Here is a 21,600-nt window from a genome sequence, read left to right on the forward strand (position 1 = left end):
ATAATCTAATTGGGAAAATAGTAAATATATTTATATATTTTAACTGAGTATATAAGTTAAAAAATATTATTAAAACTTATGCAATCTGCATGGCAAAATAAAAGTACAAAGACTGCCACCTAGTGGTTCAAAGAGAAAATGTATTGATATGGTCTTTATGAAATGCTTACATGCAGAATTTTTGACTTTAAAAAAATATATATATGGATAATAATTTATGCAGTCAAGCATGTGTTTTGACTGCTAATATGCCGGTGATTGACACCTTTACGGATATCAAAATGCTTTATTGATGCAAAATAATTTATACAGTTATTACTTACGCCTATTAAAAAAAAACTTGAGTAGGTCTAGGCTACAACAATAAAGAAAATCTTCTCTAAATGTAGAACTAAACACATTGACATGCATTGAAATACATGATGAATACTCTTTACACATGAGGGTGTAAGCCTGCAGCTCGCAACAAATATGGAAAGTTATTGAGTATCATATTTAACAAACGTTTTACTGCTAATTGTATGTAATTTTGCTCACATGGATAATTGAATATTATTAAGATGATGTCATTACGCTGATGTGCCGCCAGCCAATCGTTGCATTGCTGATCATGAATTTTTGGATCGATAGATCTGTCCTTTACAACACACGCAGCGATCTCAGATCAGTTCATCCAGACAGTTTAATCTGATTGAACTTGTTAGAAAATCCAAATTAGCGAGAGGTCAGTTATCAAGATAAAAAACATCCAGGATCTGTCAAATCATCTTAGATCATTTAAGCGAGGTACGATGAACGGACCCCTACTTCCATTTATGATGGCATGTTGTTACGAAATCTAGTATCTTCTGCTCTTGCTTGACTTCCCAGACATAGCTCTTTTGTTTTTCCAATATTAAGATGTAATGAATTTTTGCCTAACCAATCTGTGACACTATTAATATATTTATTTTAAAATATAAGGAGCTATTTATTATGTAGAGACATCAGGTACTAAAACCAACAGAAAAAAAAAAAGTTGCTATTTTCCAAGTCAATATAGTTGGGAACTATACTCTCATTTGGATGTAATGGTTTAGAAATTTGATGTAATGCTCAATAAAATGTACGATGTATTGCTCATTCGATGTAATGTTCAAGAAAAACCATGTACAATGTTATTACGCAGCACTGTTACCTAGTTGTGAACTATTTTTAAACACTGCGTAATTTCATTATTAAAGTTTTTTTTTTGAGTGATATACTAATGGTCTAATCTGATTCAATGATTTATGCTAAGCTAAGCTAAAAGGTGCTTAAAAGTTCAGCTGAATAGATGCAACATTGTAAAACTGTTGTCAAATCTGAATAATGGAGTGTTCCTTTAAGCACAAAGAAGAAGTTCAATCAAACTGTTAAAGGGATAGTTCACCCAAATCTGAAAATGTACTCATCCTTTACATGTTCCAAACCAATTTGACTTTCTTACTTCCATTAAAGACTAAAGAAGATATTTTAAAGGAAGCTTAAAATCCGTAGTCATTGACTTACATAGTATTTTTTTTCCTACTATGGAAGTCAATGGGTCAAGATTTGGATCCACTTGAGGATGAGTAATTAGTGAGAAAAAGTTTCATTTTTGGGTGAACTATCCTTTTAATGCCTCCTTAAAAGGCGAAACAAAGGGGGAAATGTTAGTGAGAGAAGCATAGAAAAAGCGATAGATGAACACACAAACAAAGCATAGCATCCCTGCAGGCCCAATGCTTCAAACCACCTGCTCACACTTGAGTTACTCACATATTCCGTAGACTCTTCAATTTTCCACTGATGGAAAACACATGACAGATGAGAGGGGGAAAAATGAATCAGAGATGGCACTACTGGGGAGAAAAAAAAGCATCGCTACCTTTTTTTTCTCTCATCTACTGATGAACACAGAGCGTTAACAGTGACATGCTACAGAGACAGAGGAAAGGGGTGGAGGAGGACAGATGACAATATTTCACATTCGACACAGTGCTGCATAATGTCAGGTAAAAGAAGCAGTGGTATGTACTGCTAACAAAGGCGAGGTGCTTCGTTCCGTTGCTCTGTGGGAGAAAGAAATGACAACTATTGCACCACTTACACCTGGTGCAAGAACGTTTTAGTCTCAGCATGGTGGCAAACATTGCAATTCGCAGACACTTACCTGGACTGCATTCAGTACAGAGCTGATAACTGACCCCCAAAAAGACATATTGTACAATTCAAAACATTTGATACAAATGCACTGCTTGGTTACCCATGTATAGTATAAGCAACTTTGACAATATAAACAGTATCATATTGGTTATCAGATGGTCATAATGATTCATTTAGGAGTATTGGTTGATATTGTAATTGCGCAGCTCAATTTCTTTATTATTATGTTTTAGATCTCTTTTAGCTAACAAGTCTAAAAACCGTGCTGTATAGGTGATTTGGGTAAGCTAAAATTGCCCATAGTGTATGTGTGTGAATGAGTGTATGAATTGTTCCCAGTAATGGGTTGCAGTTTCCACATCCGTTGCGTAAAACATATGCTGGATAAGTTGGCGGTTCAGTCCGCTGTGGGGACCAAGCCGAAAATGAATAAATGAATGATTAAATGAAACTTTTAGCATTTAGACTGACTGATTCAAAGTTCTTTTAAATAACGTGTTCAATTAAATAATGCATTCTGTAAAATCCCGAGCTCACAGATTGCAGTTGTCAGGTGTGGCATAAAAATATTAATAATATTGCACAAGTCAATCTTTTTTAATGGAATCTTGTTTCTATCATGGAATAAAAAAGTTTAACAGAGAAAAATGCAAATGTTACCCCTCAAAATTCGAATGCAATTGTGAGATCTTGTAATTCTCAAAATCTGAGAAAACTCAATAAAATCAGAATTTCATTCTCAGAATGAATTTTTGAATCTCACAATTCAGAATTTTTATCTGGCAGTAGGGCTGCACGATATTGTAAATATCTGATATTGGGATTTTTTTTTTGGGATAAATATTGCAATATGAATACAGTTTAACAAGATATTTTGAACAGTACTATTTGGCGGTTTTCTGGGGAGTTAAATAATATTTAATTAGAGAAATAAAATAATCACAATTCCAAAAAAAAAAAAAAAAAAAGGATTATCTTTATCTTGTTTCTAGTCCAGATATTTCAAAAAATTCTTAGACCAAGTAAAACTATTGTTTAATCTTCACCGTCAGAGGAAAAAAGTGAAAATTATGAGTTTTATTTGTTTGTTTTAAAGTAATTATCTTACTAGTGGGGTAAGTGAAAAAATCTTGTTTTCGCTCGTTTTTTTTGGAAAAATCATTTACATTTCATATGAATACAGCGATTAAATACAACTCTGTAGCTCCTGGTCAACTATAATTCAGACTCTTTGCTGTGACTATTGCGAATTGATATCGATGCTGAAATGAAATATTGTGCAGCAATATCTGGCAGTGACTTTAATAGTCGTGACATATCTGATATAAACAGATTTTCCTCCTAAAATTTGATCTCACCTTTACATCTCTCACATTTACACACAATTTGGTCTCTGCTGGCTAATAGTGACAATACACATTGATTGACGTATTCTGACAAACATCCACTAAAGTGAATTCCTCACATTGTCCAAACTAAATATTCTAAAAAGTTTTTAATTTAAACAAGACACTGTCATAATAATGTATAACGTCTTTGTTTCTTATGTATAATAATCTTATGAAGGCGAGAACGCCTATTTCTTGGTGCGAATGTCTTGGTGGTGTTGAGCAGGAAATCCCATTATCTCCATCACACCGCTAGCTTGATAACATCCAAATGTACTGACAAAAACTGCAGCCCTCTCTCAAAAAAAGTCACGTGGAGCGAAAATCCAGCACAGAGCCAACCCAAACAGAGCTGATATTCCTATTCAGAAAGAAAAAAATAACGGAAATTGTTCCTTTCTAACACAGAATCTGCAAAGAGCAGCGAAGCACATCACAAATTCAGACAACCATCACACTGTAATTTTCTATATTAGATCATTCTGCAAACATTCATCCATATCCTATAATTGCTTCTCATGATGGAGCTGATGTAGTTCTATCTGTGTGTATATTGCATAACAATACCATTAGCAGACTATGTGGAAGCCAAGGTTTGCCTAACACATCGTTTTCCACACACAAACCTCACACAGCCGATCTTTTATGATACCTACTGGCAAGTGTGGTGCCTTGTTAGCTCGCCAAGGGAATCTCATTGGTGGATTTAAAGCATCTAACATCATTCAAGAATCCACCAGCTTTGCCCAGGGCATGCCTTCCCAAAAGTCTGGTTACAATGACTTTACCCTGGGCACGGCTGCCTGCAGGCCCAACCGACCGTCATTACCTTTCACGGCAAGGTGCTGAAGTCATGCTGGTAAGTTGAGCAGAAAGTGTAGAGGCTGAAACATTGATCAGATATAATGGGCCGGAGAGCGCTTCTAACCCTTCAGGTCTGCACTTAAGAACTGTACTTCAATCATGTAGTCATCATTGTTTTGCTGCATTCACTTACTTCTCTACGGACTCCCTCTGAATTGCTGCTTTTAACAGTCCTATTAATCGTACGCTGTAGAAACCAACATGCACTTAGCGCACACTCACACAAGTGCATCAAAAGGGAACCAAAACCACAACTGTTCCTTCCTTTGGTGAACAAACATCACCAAAAAATCCCACCGAAGCACCAACATAAGAAATGTGCGCTTAAATAAACACAACCAACCTCTTTGAGCTCGAGTTAATGAGACATTTTTTTCCCGCTTATCTGCTTTTCTAATGGCTTGTTGTTTTCCACGTGCCACTTTAGCCTCCGTTAAACGCACAGGCCTTTGCTTTCACAAAAATTATCTCCTCAGAATCGTTCTCTTTGAATCCTAGATGAATAAATTAGCCTACTTTATTAAAATGCTTCAGAGAGCAGAAAAAGCAGGTCAGAACTGATAGGAATCTTCAGCTGGAGCCAAATGCGGCAATTTTCAGAAAGGATATTAAAATAGTAATGGAAGTCTGCGTTTGTCAGATAGACCCAGTTGGAGAACAAGAGATGAAAGGAGAAGATGGTGCTGATAATAATCAGGGGAAATAAAGGGCTCTTCTCTCTCTTCTTCATCTGCCACTGGGCCCACCAGGGCCGGAGTGACCCCCTCAGAGCTGGTCCTGTATGTATCTCACATTTAATCTTTAGCCATAAAGCAGATGCTTGCATGTTGTAAAAGGTGCAGTATGTAGGTTTGACACCTAGTGGTTGAACTAGGTGTAACGGAGGCCAGCTAGCAAAGTGCTATGCAGGTAAACCTCACTCCTCTGATCTCAAAAGGTGCTCTAGTGACAGATGCTAGAGGCCATGGTGTTTAGCCTCCTTGTTAGATAAACCAACTCCCATGCAAAGAATCGCTGATTAAATCCCAGCTTAAACTGGGTTGGGTGCAGTAGGACTGGTGGGTTACATAGGCATTGCAGTTCAAATTCAAAACACTGGAGTACAACTCCAAGCAAATGCAGGTTTCCAGGTTGATGACATTAAAAGGAGTAAGTAAGAGGGAACTTTCTACTGTAAGCTGATCAGCACATGTTTATGATTGCAAAATTTATATTATTTGCCCATTAAAAATCACTTCATGTGTATTTTTCTGACTCTGAATCTGTATCCCATTTCGCAGACACACATACGGTCCTGGTCCTCCAGAAGTCCATTTTCGGCAACATGCGCATATATTGAGGCAGCCTTCATGACTGAAATGTAATACAATTTGGGATGCTGAAATATAATTTGTATAAACTGCCAGTGGCTGGGTTATAAAGAAGAATAAACAACTTTAGCATAGTTTTTCAGATAAAGAAGTATGTTTTCTTAGCATGTTTCTTAAATATCATTCAAAAACCTACATACAGCACCTTTAAAGAGTTGCACCAGTTAGTCAAGCTGAAAACACACTCCAATTCAATTTTCTTTTTTTTTTTTGTATAAATGTATTCGATTCAAACCATACATATTTTGTCCAGACATATTTTGTCTTCCATCTCAGGTACACTAAAAGCCGTACAACCCCAGCACCAATCTCTTGTTACATCTGTCATTTCCTCTATCCCTCTTCAATCCTACACCCACAACTAATGCAACAGGATCCTAACCAAACAGCGCAGAAGAGTGACAGCTGTAATTGTAGGCGACTCTTGTGCGGATTTATTGGTGATTTTTCATGGAAAGGTTGACAGGCCTCTCCAACGGCCACTTGCAGGGCTCTCGTGGCACAGTGGAATGGATCAATTAACTCAATCTCTTGGTTAAATTTAGATCCGGAATGAGGGTTGTGTGTGGGTTCCCAGTCTGGCCCTGTTTGAAAGGAAAATGCATTTAACCCACCCACAGACAAACAAGTGATCGCTGGTTTCCTGGCCTTTCGACTGAGGCCAGAGAGGCAGATGAGAGAAAAGCTTCTCAAGTTGCTTTAAGTGAGATAAATGCTGGGTTTGGACTGTGACACGGTCACAATAAGAAAAATGTCATTCGCTTATTGTTTTTTAATATACACTATCAGGAATATATACACAAGCTGTCTTGGTGCTTTAAAAAGAGTACAGTATGTGTTTGTACCTAAAAATGCGACTAAAACACTCATGGTGTATGTAGCACAGTTTTATTTTTAGCAATAGCCAAAAATATATTGTATGGTTCAAAATTATAATTTTTTTAAATAAGTAAAGATCATGTTCCATAAAGATGTTTTGTAAATTAAAAACAAACCTGACACTTATGAATGGTTTTGTGGTCCAGGGTCACATATCGGTATCATATTAACCTTATTCAAAAATGCAGAAGTGTGCTCGTTTTTGTGATTGTTTTAGAACTTGCGATTCAGTTGCCTATGAGAGAAATAACTAGGAATCATAAACAGCAAAAAATGATCAAACTACTTGCGCAACAAACAAAAAGTGTGTACATGACTATACAGACAAAGGAGAATAATATAATAAGAAAATATCAGTTTGCAACATCAAGCAGTGTAACAAGCTGTTTTTAACGTCTAAAAATGTAAATTAATTAGACCGGAAGTCTTGAGCCGAACAGATCAACATTGCTGCGCCTGCTTGTATGAAAAAATAAGGTAAATAGGTAAAAATTATAGCCTGTAAAGTACAAAAGTACACCTTTTGAAATGATACCTTGTACATCATAATACTTTAATGTACTCTACTTTTTAACCAAAATATATTACATGGCTGTACGGAATAGCTGATTCTGATTAGTCTGTCACGACATTCCAAAATATTTTATTTCCAGATAACATCGTCTGAATAACACACGCTCATCTGAGAATATCGAATCATCATGACCGTCATTGAATACTGTGGCTGAATAATACATAGGTTAGTGTATGCTCCATTCAGCCATTATGTTTCTGTCAGCTTTGGATTTAATTAAAGAACTAATAAAATATTATGTATCAGAACATTGTGTTAATTTTTTACAATTTGTGGCAAATAGCTGTGTATTAAATGGGATAAAGTACATACGAGTGGTTGTTATCTTAGAATAAAGCCATTCGGGTTTATACTGTACAACAACTATACTTTATCCTTTACTAAATCAAAATCTAAATACAGTAGTTATGTAAATGTCATTTTTTAGGCAATTAAGTTGATGTTATTGACAATGCATTATTGTAATTAAAATGTTATACATGGTCCTTTCCGTAAAATAACAGCTCTGTGGTGATTAACTGTGGTGAATAACCAAGTCCCCACCCCACATTTTTTTCTTTTCAATAATGCTTAATTACAATCCACACCACAAAGAGGAAGAGTTTCCATTTAAATGGAACTTTTACAGTTGCAATTGATGGCAGGGTGTGTATTTTGTATCATGTTGATATGATTAAAAAATATATAATTCAACAAAAACAATCTGAGTTGTCAATGTGTAGATAGCTGGTGAGTTTTAATGTTCATAGGTGGCTTAGCCGTTAGGGTTTGAATTGGTTCAGTAATGCATACTAAGAGCAAATGAAAAACATTACACACACTCATGCTCTCCTCTGAGATGTTTAAAGAGCCCATCCATGCAGAAGACCATGCTCTTAGAGCCAGAGAGTCTCAAAAGGTGGTAGAGAAACAGCACATATTAAAAATGAACAACTGGCAACCCCCAGAAGAACAAAAATGGATGTCTTGAGAAATCCGGATCTTTTTGTCAAGACAAAAAAAGCACTACAAGCCATTTATCAAAGCAACTCGGCAACCACCCTGCCAAACCATTAGTGTTACACAATACACAATGGATTTTCATCACTTCTCTGACATGTTTTCTCCCTTCTTCACCAGCTCTCCCTGGCCAATTACATCCCAAAGAGCAAAGCAACAACGCTTTCTATTTTTCCACGAGCAAGAGTCAAAGAATGAAGAAAGATGTAGACATAAACGGAACAAGAGTCTTATGATACATCTTCAATGTCTGAGAGAAAATAGAGACACAAGGTGAAAGTAAACAGGCTTGTATTGTGTCTAAAGAATCTGATATTTACAAATGTGTCTCAGCAAGTCTTGTAAATGTTTTTTTTCTTTCTTCCTGGTGACAATGACGGCAAATGAGTCACGTCCTGGGACAAAACATCACTGTTCGCAGTAAATGAGTCAACAACACATCAGATGCCATGGCAGATGAAGAGAATGTTGTTTTCCAAACAGGGAGAGAGGTAAAGCGCAGGTGTCCTTGTGTTGTGAGAGCAAAGAGGTCAACAGCAGTTCACCTGACAGATACTGTAAACAAAAGCTGTCTATTGTTTTTTGTGTCACCGATGGAGGCTAGATGAAATAAAAAAGCTGAAAAACTCACAACAAAGGTGTCTTGTGTGCTGTCGAAAACATTCGGAAGCGCTGACCTTGTGACATTAAACAAAGTTTACAAGTTTGGACTTGTTTAGAGGTGTTACAGATTACAGACTCTGGACAGACAAAACATAAACTTCACCACAAGCCCCAGAGACAAAGGTCACAAAGACAATTCAAGCTCAGCGCAAGGGATTTTACTGAATATTTCATTGCTGAATACACTCATATTTCCACTAATATATTCTGGCTGATGCAGTGATATGAATAATTAGAATCTAATTTAATAATTCAGAAAAACAATAAAAAAAAAAAAAAAAAAAAAAAAACGATGTTCTATTGGCTGTTAAATGATGACCTAGACACACTGCAATAACTGCTTTTCCTTTCTATTTCAAGTCCGATTATCAATTTTTTTTTATTCAAGAAGCTTTTTTATATGTGTAAAAAGTGTTTTGTTAATAAAATAATCAGCAGTCAAAATGAAATAATCTTTATCTTCTCTTTAAACAAGCTAAATAATCTGCCAATGGGATACTTAAAATATTATATTTATATGCTTGGAAATAAGAATATTTTACTTACTTTATTGGCAGATTATTTTGCTTTTTTTAAAGGAAAACTAAATTAATTGTGACTTATTGTTTCTGAAAATGTATATTTTATATACAGCACACACTTTCAGAAATAAAGGTACAGGAGCTGTCACTGGGGAAGAAACATTTTAAAAGATTCATATTTGTACCCAAATAGTCCACAGTGCACTCTCAGAAATAAAGGGGTGGTACCTTTTCAAAAGGTAACTCCAAGGTGCATATTAGTACCCAAAAAAGTACAAAAGTGTTCCTTTTAAAATTGTTAGGTACTAATATATACTTTTGAGGTACCAATATTGACCCTTTAAGTACAAATGTGTACCTATTGAAAAGGTACCACCCCGGTGACAGCTCACGTACCATTATTTCTTAGAGTGTGGTACCTAAAAGGTCTATATTAATACTTAAATGTACCTAAAAAGTATATTTGAGGTACCAATATTTTTGGGACAAATATGTACATTTTAAAAAGGTACTGCCCAAAGTGACAGCCCCTGTACCTGTATTTCTGAGAGTGTATGCAACAAACAAGTCTAAAACTCTATGTAAGGAATGTTTTTTGCATTATATTAAATGTTAGAAATGAACAAATAATATAATCTAGTGGTTCTCAAACTGTGGTACGGGGAGGAATACTGAATAAGGAAAGAAAGGAAATAAATGAAATGACACTTTTAACCCTGACACACACAATTACACTCATGTGATCAGCACTGGCTATTCCCTGAAATGTACATTCACATCGGTGTGCTTAGAATGTTTACTTTAATTTATCACTATATCAGATGCTAAAAATCAACCCGCTTTGGCAAGCCAGAGAAAGAGGCGCACAGCCACGACACTTACAGCGTAAATATGCGCTAGAGAATCACTTTTGCACACCAGTGCTGTTGTGTTGGCATTTCAGTAAGTGCAAACTCAGGACTTTCCTCATGCTGCATCATTGCTAGAACAATTATCACAAATGTGTTTAAAAAATGTGTGTTCGTAGTTGTGTAAAATAATGAGTGTGTTCGATATATGAAGTTATTTGTTTTGTAAAGCAGCATAGCTGTCAATTAATTTACCTCAGATTAAGGCTAATTGATCTGAATGTGATTCAAATGTCATGGGACACAGAACATAGACTCAAGTAACTTTGCCTTGCTTTAAGAGCTTAGAATGTAGCTGAATTAAAGTCTCTATGTGCGGTTAACACAAACTCCACAGTCCACTTGTGATGAGAATCACAGAAATTCTGCATGTATGAATGGATAAATCATGTACAGGAATTGGTCAAGCTGTGTATTTATGCATTGTTGACTTTTTATTTTTGTTTGAGACATTTTTTTCTGAGGTGGTACTTGATGGAAAAAAGTTTGAAAATCACTGATATAATCAATACACAAATATCAGGCTATAACCTATATGGTACCAATGTATTGTGCATTCCTAATAAAATATGCAGAGATCTGTTAACGGCAACACAAAAAACTTGCCAGTTCTTGAAGGTATATTGAGCACTGATGCATAAGGTGAGATATTTGCATTTCTCATGCTCTCCCTCGCTTTAGTATGTACTTATGCAAATGAGAAATAATGTTCTGGATTCAGCAGAAAACCCACGTCACCTGCCCATTTACTGAAAAGCATTAAAGCCCACAGCGGTCCATAAACGTCTGTTTTTAGTCTTTTTTTAAGTCTTGATCCCGTTAGCTCAGACAGGGGGATTGCTTACACAGGTAAATGAGAAACCCTTGTTTGGGGGCAGCAAAAGTGCAGAAAAACACACATCTACGCAAGTTAATTCTCAGCTAACAATTCGAGAGCAGAAGCACTTAAATGCCCCTGGTCTGATTCTCTCTATCTCCGAAAAAGTGTCTGCTTTAAGATATTCATGGATATCTAAATCCCTCCTAAGGATTACTATCTTTCTTCCATCTCAGCGCACCCACGTTTCTTCAGGCGCTTTTAAATCTCCTTATATTAACGCATCATGAGCGAATCCCCAAAAAATACAGAGTAACAAGGCAGTGCATATGTATTAATGTTAGGAATTACAAAGAGCCTGATTCTTGAAAGGCCACCAATAGCGTGCATCTATGAAATATTTAACAACACTTTACATAACATTGAGGGCTCAGAAAAATACGTTTTTTCTGTGGAATTAGATTTTTAGTCACGTATCCTGAAAACACAATAAACAAAGTTTCTGTTCCAAACCCTATTGGGCTGCATAGGCAACAGTTTCAGCCATTGCAAACACACTAGCTGACTTGAATAAACAATTAAGCTACAAAAAACAGCAAATAGAAATATTTTTAAAAAACATTAAACTTAAAATTTAAAGCTGATAAAATAATAAAAGTTGCTGTACAGAAATATAGAAAAATTTAATCTTAATAATAATAATAATAAATGACTTTTTTATGTATTTATACACTGTAAAAATGTCAACTCAAGGGTATTTTCAGTTTATTTATTCAGGTTTGAAACCTTGATCTGTGTTTTAAAAACTGGTTTAACAACCTAGCATTTATTGACATACTGTATACTAGTTTAAAACACGTATATTTAAAATTAAGTCTGTACAAGAAAAAAATTACCTGTTGTGGAACCTTAATTTACAGTATCAGACATACACTTTCATGTCAAACTAAAAAGTACATATATGTCACTAAGTTAATAGTCGATTAAAAGTTGATTTACAATGTAAACATTTTTCTTTTATTTTTTTTCATTTAGTTAAATCTGATACAATATTTTTAAGTGTTAGCGTTAACAATTGTTTGTTTTCTTGCTTACACTATTAGTTCAATACTGATACGGTGGATCAAACATGCTAAAACCAACCTCTACTCTCATCATTTATATTCTAATCAGTCCAATTTCATTTATCATGCTCCCTCAGAAGGTAGTTATTTGTTTATGTGTGACAGCAGCCAATGGGAAAGCTCACTGGGGTTTGGAACAGAGCCCAACTGAGCAATTACAAAAGCATCCAGCAGATTGTACAAACTGTCAAACACAACAATAAAGAATTAGCAAGTAGTACCTGTGCTTCTGGCAGAGCGACATCCATTATATTCGGATGTCCCCGTGGTTCCCCGTTCTCCAACCGGGAGTATATGACCTGATATCCCCGGATCTGGCCATGCTGCTTTCCAGAAAGAGGAGGTTTCCATGTCACACGGATAGCGGTGGAGTTCAAAGCCTCCACTTCCAATTTCCGAGGCGGTGCTCCTGGCACTAAAGAGGAACAGATATATTTAAACTTTAGTGTGTGGCTTTGGAAAAAACTTTAATAATGCTAATTAGTTTGGCTGATGAGAGATACTTGTTTTACAAACTTTGTTAACCTATATCAGTGGTAAGGAACCTAAGGCTCGTGAGCCATGTGGCTCTTTGACCAAAAATACATGACTATACAGTTGTCTCCCATCAATGATATTTTACGATTTAAAATTTTATAACCGTCACAAGAAATCAGTTTCCTACTAAAAAAATACAATTACGATTCCTTTTATTGTAATTTTTCAGCAAAAGGAATAAGATCTCAATTAACAATACAATGACATTTCGATCAATTTATGTGTAAACACTTTATGTTTCTATGGTAAACTTGCATAAATGCAAAAAGCATTCATGAGAGGTGATGGCAAAAAGAAAAACAATCTATATATTGTCCATTTTTCATTCATGTATTTGCCAAAAACATGCTCTCTGCTGAAAAAAAGGTTCCCCAGCACTGGCCTATATGATAAAAGTTCAATTTTTTTCAGAATAAAATATATTTTTAATCTATCGTAAATGTATTTCGTAACTGTGAAGCTCATTAAACATTTTTTTTAAATCACAAACAAAACAAATCAACATTTTAAGGTTCAGGGTCAAGAAAATACATTTTCAATTTTAGACTTGAATGTGGATGAGATCTAATGAACGTCATTGATACAATTATAAAAAGGATTTAGACAATTATAAAATAAAGTAACATAACAATAACTTGTATGTAATTGTATAAATTATACAGCTATAAAAACATAAAGTTCAGTCAAGAAGATCCCCTTTTTTTGTAGATGTTTAGACATTAAATAAACATGTTCTTCCAGTGTTAATATTACAGTATCAATTGTATTGACTTTTTTACCATTTGGGGTTAAAACTCCTGTGAAGTGCTTTGAATTTTGCAATTTTATTCGATGCTTAACATAATCTCAACTGAAACACAGAAAAAGGGTGTAGCTCCTCCCCTTTAAAAAAAACACTAATAGTGTTTTGTTTTATCACAGCTCTGCCAGTAAGAGTGGCTGAGCTTAAGTGCATCAAATGGAAAGCATTTAGAAAGGGGCGGGGCATGTCAGATACTTTTGATTGGTTATGATGTGATGAGAAACTGTAGTATGAAGCAACGTGAATAAAACCTTTGATCCATTTGGGTGGAAATGACAACTACAAGCTTTACATGTTTATATAAGATTCATATCTTCTGAATGGGATTTTTGTAACTGTTTTGGAGCACACTAGCTTATAAATAACTTAAAAATGATTCTAACATCTAAAAAAAATATTTTAATTTCATGGCACCTTTAAGGAATATTTATTATATCGGAATCAAAGCAAATGAGGCTTGCGATAATTTAATGATGCGTAAGCAAGAAAAATAAACCTTGAGGTGATGAGGATGCGCTCATCTGAGTAATCCTTCATAAGACTGAACTTACAGATGGAAATTACTTTAAAAAAGACTAGAGCAGATGATAAAATCCCCAAAACCCTGGTTTTAGGCATAATATTGTAATAAAAGGTTGACAGAAATTGAGGTGAAATGTTTAAAAAAGAGAAAAAGATGAGTAAATACAAAAAGAAAAGCAAGCAATTGACAAACAGCACCATTTGTGTTCAAGTACATAGTGTTTCTTAACAAAATGTCATTAGCACATAATATCCTGGCATGTAGAACACATCGTTTTTTGGTCGTTTTTGTGTAAACTATAATTTTGTTGTCTCTAAGAAAGTACTCAAAAACTTAGAAGCAAAACATTGCAGTGTGTAAGTCAGTTGCTATCGTGTAGCCGTGCTCTTAGAAGGGCTTCTGGAGGATCAAGTGTAACTGCACTTCTCCAGCACTAAGGAGGCTGTGAAGGGCAGAACGTGGCTTGAAAGAGTGAAGGGTGCTTGTGTATGCGTGCAGGACAAGCCTTGCATGCTCCGGGGAGCAGAGCAAATCCTGTTATTTAAAGACAAAGCGCATGTTGTCTGGTAAAGGAGCATGCAGTGAGCACATCCGGTCTTATACTGCTCTCGTACGCTTAATACGCTTCTCTCCTCAGCCCACACTTCTAGTCGAAACCTTATCAAAACCACTCAGGATTTTGCCTGAAGTCATGTGTGTTATAGGCTGGCAATGAAAGTTGTACAGGCACACATATGAAAGCTGCTGTAGCACAACTGAGAAAGGACAGACGGTGAGTAAGAGTGAGTAACTGCTTTGAGGGCGGATGTTCATGACTGCATCTTTAAGACTGATTTATACGTGAGGTGCTGCTGCACGTACCTCTCGAAATGGACGAGGCTTTTAAACTCGATGCGTTCACCATTGTGAGATTCTTTAAAACGACAGGGGGCGGTCAAAAGAAACCCACTGTAAAATCCAATGGATAAACATAGAAGTAGAAAGATTCCGGAACTACATCATATCATTAATATTGTTAATGATTTTTTAACTATTTGTTTTTATGCTTTTCATAAATTATATTAATGATTATAACGTTTTTTATAACCATTCACAATTTTTTTTAATCAAACTTTGATGCATCACTTACTTTTGTTCATATCTTGGACAGTTTTACCTATTAACGTTTATTAATATGTTAGTGACAACAGAATATTGGTTGCTCTACAAATATATTTTTATTATGGCAAGAAAAAAAGCACAAAAAGTACACTTACTAATAACAATGTTGTTTTTTTTTTAGATTTAGCCTGCTCCACTATTCGCACATTACTGTCTGGTTAGTTTTTGTCCTCTTCTTATATGCTAAAAAGGCAGTAATGGTCCAACATTCTTGACCATTATCACCATTAAATCCTACAAAAATAGGCCATAAGTATATTGTAAACAAATAGGTTCAAATATTCCTTTCCAGATGTCAAAGAAATAATTTTTTCCTTAAATATAGTTTTGGAACTACTAAATTGTTTTAAATTTAAAAGTGCAACATATACATACGTGTTAAACCTATGAATGGTGGAAAAACATATTTCTGTAATTGTCTCCACTTTTGCCATGGCCTCTTTTTAGTTATAACAAACTCATCCCTCAGGTTTTTCCAAACTTTTTAACAAAAAAACTTTCCTCCTTTTCCACTGCTGTTGCAATTTCTAGCCAAGAATAATTGGTTATCTGGTTATCTCTATGATCACGCATGGACGGATCATAAATATGTCTGTACAGTCGTACCTGTTTCAGACAAAATCTTATCAAAGTGTTTCATATTCAACTCAAATCAAATGTGGCGACTCGCGAACTGTTTACTCGAGTATAAAAAAGCCAGCCGAAATTATTTCGCGAGCGCCCAAAGCGAACCTCCGCAAACAGTGATGACCTTACTTTTGCTGTGCACTCTCAAGCGAACACGTCGAAAACAGGCATTACTTTTTGAAAATTGTATTGATAATTTATACTAAGTGAGCATATTAATAATAATTGTATAATAATTATAATTCAGTTATAGGTGTTTTATTGTTTTTAAATTCTTCAATGCTTATGAAGGCTGCAATTTGAGCAAATAATAATAATAACAATAATAAAGTATTACATTATAATGCAGACTATATTGCTTAAATTGTACCTTTTATTTATCTTAAACTTTTAATTAATAATCCTTATTGTTTTTCGGCTTTTATTTTTATTATTGTTCCAAAGAAAAAAAATTTAATGTTTTGTACAGTATGTTTAAAAATAAATAAAAAACACAATTCAAAGGTTTTGGTCAATTATATGTTTTGTTTATGTTTTTTAAAACTCTCCAATCCTTACCAAGGTTGCAATCTAAGCAAATAATAATAATAATAATAATAATAATAATGGTTGCACGGTGGTGCAGTGGGTAGCATGTTCGCCTCACAGCAAGAATGTGGCTTATTCGAGCCTCAGCTGGGTCAATTGGTGTTCTGTTTGGAGTTTGCAGGTTCTCCTCGTGTTGGCGTGGGTTTCCTCCAGGTGCTCTGGTTTACCCCACAGTCCAAAGACATGCGGTACAGGTGAATTGGGTAAGCTAAATTGTCCGTAGTGTATTTGAGTGAATGAGGGTGTATGGATGCTTCACAGAGATGGGTCACGGCTGAAAGGTGGTCATAGTAACTGGAACAGTGTAGTTCAGTTTTTAGTGTTTAAGTTCATATCTGTTTAGCTCAGTTCAGTGTGATTTAAATCATTACTGAGAGTTCAAACACTGAAGAGCAAATTCATCAATGCGTAGCTCTACCAATCCTGAACCATGCGAGCCAGTGGCGACAGCGCAGAGGGAAAAAAAAAAACTTCACCTGATAGGAGTGAAGAAAAAAAACCTTAAGAGAACCAGACTCAGTTGGGCACGACCATTTTAATTTCTCCGCTGGCCAAAAGTTTTGTGCAGAGCTTCAGTCACCGCGGTGATTAAACCAATCTAAACAAAAGCTGCTAAATTGTGAATTATAAAAAATAATAATATAGATTAAATATGATAATAAATACATTTATATTTAAAATTATTAATATTTTGTTCAGTATCTCTGATTTCGTTTTTTTCTCTTAAAAATCCTCCATGGACTTGGATGCAATCCTTAGGGGGGTCCTTGGATACCAGTTTCAAAACACCTGGTTTAGACAAACTGGTTATCTAACTTCTGGATGTCCTGGAAAGCTGTGTCTGTTGTTTGAAAAAAAGTGTCGTGCAATTAGACCATCGTTCAGTAATAAGCTGACAGTAAGCTATGAACAATGGGCAATGGTCTACCGATTTAATGGTGTTTTAAGAGGATGTCTCTGTTAAATTGTTCCCTCCTCACTTATAGACGCTCTAATTATAATTGAATCTCATTACCCCATCTTCCAGGTTATTGGCACACTTAAGGAGAACACAAAGCTTTCCGGTCCAGGTTTCATTCAAGGTTAGGTATTATTGGGTGTGTATATGACTTAAATCCTTTATCACTCTGTATCATTTTAACAAGCAAGGAAATTAAGGTCCTATAAAGCTATATGTGACCCAGCACTACAAAACATGTGATGTATAAAGAGATTTCTCTATCACATGAAAGCGGAATAAGCTTTCCATAGATTATTCAAGATAGGACAAAATTTGGAAGACATGCATCTATTTAAGACACACATTACAAAAATATATATTTTTTATTTAATGTACTACCAATATGAATAAGAATTAATTAATCAAAGTTCAACATTAACTAATGCATTATCAAAATCCAAATCCATGCTTGTTAGCATGACAACTTCATTTCCATTACCTAATTTTAACAAACATGAATAAATACTGTTATAAATGTGTTGTTCATTATTTTTTCCTTCCTTTTAAAATACTAACTTACAATATTTAATACAATAATTACTGTAAAATGTAAACACTACTTGAAAATCTGAAATCTGAGTTCAAAAAAATCTATATACTGAGAAAATAGCATTTTAAGTGCTTAGCAATGCATATCACCAATCAAAAATTATAGATTGATACACTTAAAGTAGGAAATTTACAAAATGTCTACATGAAAAATTATCCTTACTTAATATTTAAATTATTTTTGGCACAAAACAAAAATCAATCATTTTCACCTATACATTTTTTTGGTTTTAAAGTCCAGAGTCACATGTAAATGGAATTTAAAAGGTTTTGAAGTCCAGAGCCACATATAAATGCTCTATAACAAGCAAAAACTCAATAGTTCACGCAAAATTAAAGAATAAATTGGTGCAAGTTATAATGTACAGTCAGTACTGTAAGCATATCAGGGCATTTACTCTAGTCAGAAACATTTGAGACTGTAGAATGGAAAGCAAATCCTTGGGAAAGCAGCACACAGAAAATATTGCTCATAAATAATTGCTAGTCATGCTAAAAAGGAGTTAAGCAGAACTATAATGAAGACAAAGTGATGAGAAAGTTAGCAGCCAGCAGTAGCACAGCAGTTTTAGTGGTCCATACAGGATACTTCAGACCTACCGTCTTCATTGGTTCGGATACGCACAGCCGTGCTCTCGGGGCCGGGGCCCACATCAGTGTGCGCTCTCACCCACACCTGATACTCCGTCCACTTCTCTAGACCTTCCAACACACAGCTGGAGGCATCCGCTCCAATGTCCGGCACCTCATGGCGCTCTGTGTCTTCTCCATTCACTGCCTGGTAGCTGACTGTGTAGCGCACTATTGCGCCGTGGCGGCTAGCGGCGGGTGGTGCCACCCAACTCACCTTGATGCTGGTGGAGCTCAGACTGAGCAGGTGCACGTCTTGAGGGGGGGCAGAGGGGGCTGCAGGTAGGGGCAAGGCAATGGGGAAGGCATCAAGCAAAATTAAATTCAATTGACTTAAGCTTGCTTCTGGACTGTGAGGTTGCCACAATGACAAATAGCATTTCGCTTTGTCCTGCATCTTTAGATTGTAAAATTAGTACTATAAACTGGCAATAGCGTTCACCGATACACTTAGGTCAAGATTCGAGTTTAATAATAGCATTTTATTGTTATTTCTCAAACAGAACAATAATATTATTATAATATATAGACCTCCTGTTGATTACAATGTAAAATTTTTATAAAGTCATGGACTTGAATGCACTTTAAATTGGTCCTGGTCTTCAATGCATGGAACTATTCATAAATCTAAAGTTGAATTATTAATTATGTGAGACACATATGCTGGCACTCTGTCACTAACTACATATAAATAGACCATTCTGACTGGCAAAATCACACATTTTTCATTATCAGATTCCCTTCCATTACATTCAACATTATATAGGCTGCAGTAGTTTCACGAGTTTGTGCCCACAGAGAGGGCTCTGAGCTCGAAAAGACTAAAAACTCGATTCACTCCTATGTTGGGGAAGGAGGTCCGAGCTCAGTGTTAAGCATGATCCCAGAACACCCATGTTCTGCCCTGGCTTGGGAAGTGATCTGTTAAATGTGTTGGCAGTCAGAGTGGCGGAGTGATCTAGAATTGAGAGATTAGAAAGGCAGACCATTCTGATTTTTTGTCGAAAAAATATCTCTTTAAATGATTGGATGATAGCAAGATTATTAACGATGAACAACCCCTGTTAATTGACTGACCACGCTCCTGCTGAAATTAGCAACTCAGATCAGTTCTGAATAAGTACCCCTATATACATTTCTAGAGAGCACCAAATACATCCCAGGAGGTACGTTTTTTGCCATTTTTGTTTTTTTTTTTTGCAAATTCACCAAAGGCCACTAGGTATGCTATTTAAGACCTCTAATTTCTCTTGTGAGTGCCATTCACACTGTCAACTGACTGACTGATGGACTGATCGACTGACCCACCCTTCTCCTTCCCTAAAACCAAACGATAGGCTCCGTCCAAAACCTCCTACTACTTAGTAGGTACTGCACTTGAATTTAAACATTATTTGGCCGTTAGAAAAGTACATTCTATACAGTATAAATGTGAGTAGTATGAATGGAACTCGGACGTACTACATCCACCATTTATAATAATAATAATTCCTTAGATTTATATTGCACTTTTCTAGGCACTCAAAGCGCTTTACACAAGGGGTCTTCTCATCCACCATCAGTGTGCAGCATCCACCTGGATGATGTGACAGCAGGCATTTTGCGCCAGACCGCACACTACACACCAGCTGATTGGTGGAGAGGAGACAGAGTGATTAAGCCAATTATGATATGGGTTGGGTTAGGAGGCCATGATGGACAGAGGCTAGTAGGCAAATTTTGGCCAGGGGTGAAACCCCTACTCTTTTTCGAAGAACATCCTGGGATTTTTAACAACCACAATGAGTCAGGACCTCAGTTTAACCTCTCATCTGAAAGACGGCACTCACTGAGCAGTATAGAGTCCCTGTCACTATAGTGGGGCATTAGCACCCACACAGACTGCAGATTGGGCGCCCCCTGCTGGCCTGACTAACACCACTTCTGACAGCAACCTAGCTTTCCCATGTGGTCTCCCATCCAGGTACTGACTGGGCGCAGCCCTGTTTAGCTTCAGTGGGTGACCATGTGGGAGTTGCAGAGAGCTAGCTTCCGGCATTTTATCATGATCGAGTAACCTACCCTCATGAGTTGCATCGCTCAACTCCCATTCATGAATTCTCTTGTGGGGCATCATGGCATGGCGCAGCGTGCATGAGATGCGCACTTCAGAATCTCACCGGAAGTAGTAGTTCATCCGAGGGCTTTTCGAATACTGATTTTCAAATTCTATGAATTTGTACATACTACTTGGCTCGTATATTGTTTTTAGCATACTATATAGTATGGAGGTATGCGGTTTCGGATGCAGCCATAGGGTTATCAAAAGCACCGATTAACCCATGTACACACTTTCCTAAACCCAACTGACAGTGTTTTTAAAAAAGCAATTTAGAACAACAAAAGCCCTTGCGGCTTTTACGTTTTCAGATTTTACCACATTTTCACCTGTTATTTACTTGCTTGTTTTATTTTTGGCTTTTTCTTTTGTCTTACCTGCTTTCTTGAAGCAGTCAGCTGGAAAGCATGAAATGGAATGGCGTCATACCACCCCTTAGAGTTCGTTTTAAAATTAAAACGCAGCCAAACGTGTACATACCTCTAGCTACATAATTCGTGATTTTGCGAAATGTATATAGGAATATGTTTACAGAATAAGCCTATGTTGTGTATGCTTGAGGTAATCATGAAGCTCAATATGTGAACCCTGTGGTTTACATCACCAATACGCACAGGCACATTTTTATTTTATAATTTCTCAATATTATGATGTGTCATTACATCCTTGTTAAAAACACTTAAAATGACTTGTCATTTAGAAATAGCCTCATTTGGCTGGCGGCGTGCGTCAATTTCTCACCCTGTTCACAGAAATTGGTAAACTGCAGCCGTTGACTGCCTTCTTCTGTTTAGGTGTTGACAAGCAGAGGA

At 36.1% G+C, this 21,600-nt stretch overlaps 1 protein-coding gene across 30 annotated transcripts in view; it reads right to left on the reverse strand.

The window, feature by feature from the left end:
- The window catches only part of ptprfb (protein tyrosine phosphatase receptor type Fb), a 368,812-nt gene that overhangs the window by 97,229 nt on the left and 249,983 nt on the right, over positions 1 to 21,600 (reverse strand). For 8 of the 30 annotated variants that reach the window (XR_012389639.1, XR_012389633.1, XM_068212958.2 and 5 more), the window contains 3 exon segments: positions 18,661 to 18,966; positions 12,495 to 12,688; positions 1,780 to 1,806 (listed from right to left, as the gene is read on the reverse strand). Coding sequence is in view for 22 of the 30 variants with exons in the window: in XM_068212958.2 (XP_068069059.1) it covers positions 1,780 to 1,806; positions 12,495 to 12,688; positions 18,661 to 18,966 (527 nt within the window). In the remaining 8 variants the exon portion in view is untranslated. 30 annotated transcript variants of the gene reach the window in all.

The sequence above is a fragment of the Danio rerio genome, chromosome 2 (assembly GCF_049306965.1).
Source record: "Danio rerio strain Tuebingen ecotype United States chromosome 2, GRCz12tu, whole genome shotgun sequence".
NCBI lineage: Eukaryota > Metazoa > Chordata > Actinopteri > Cypriniformes > Danionidae > Danio > Danio rerio.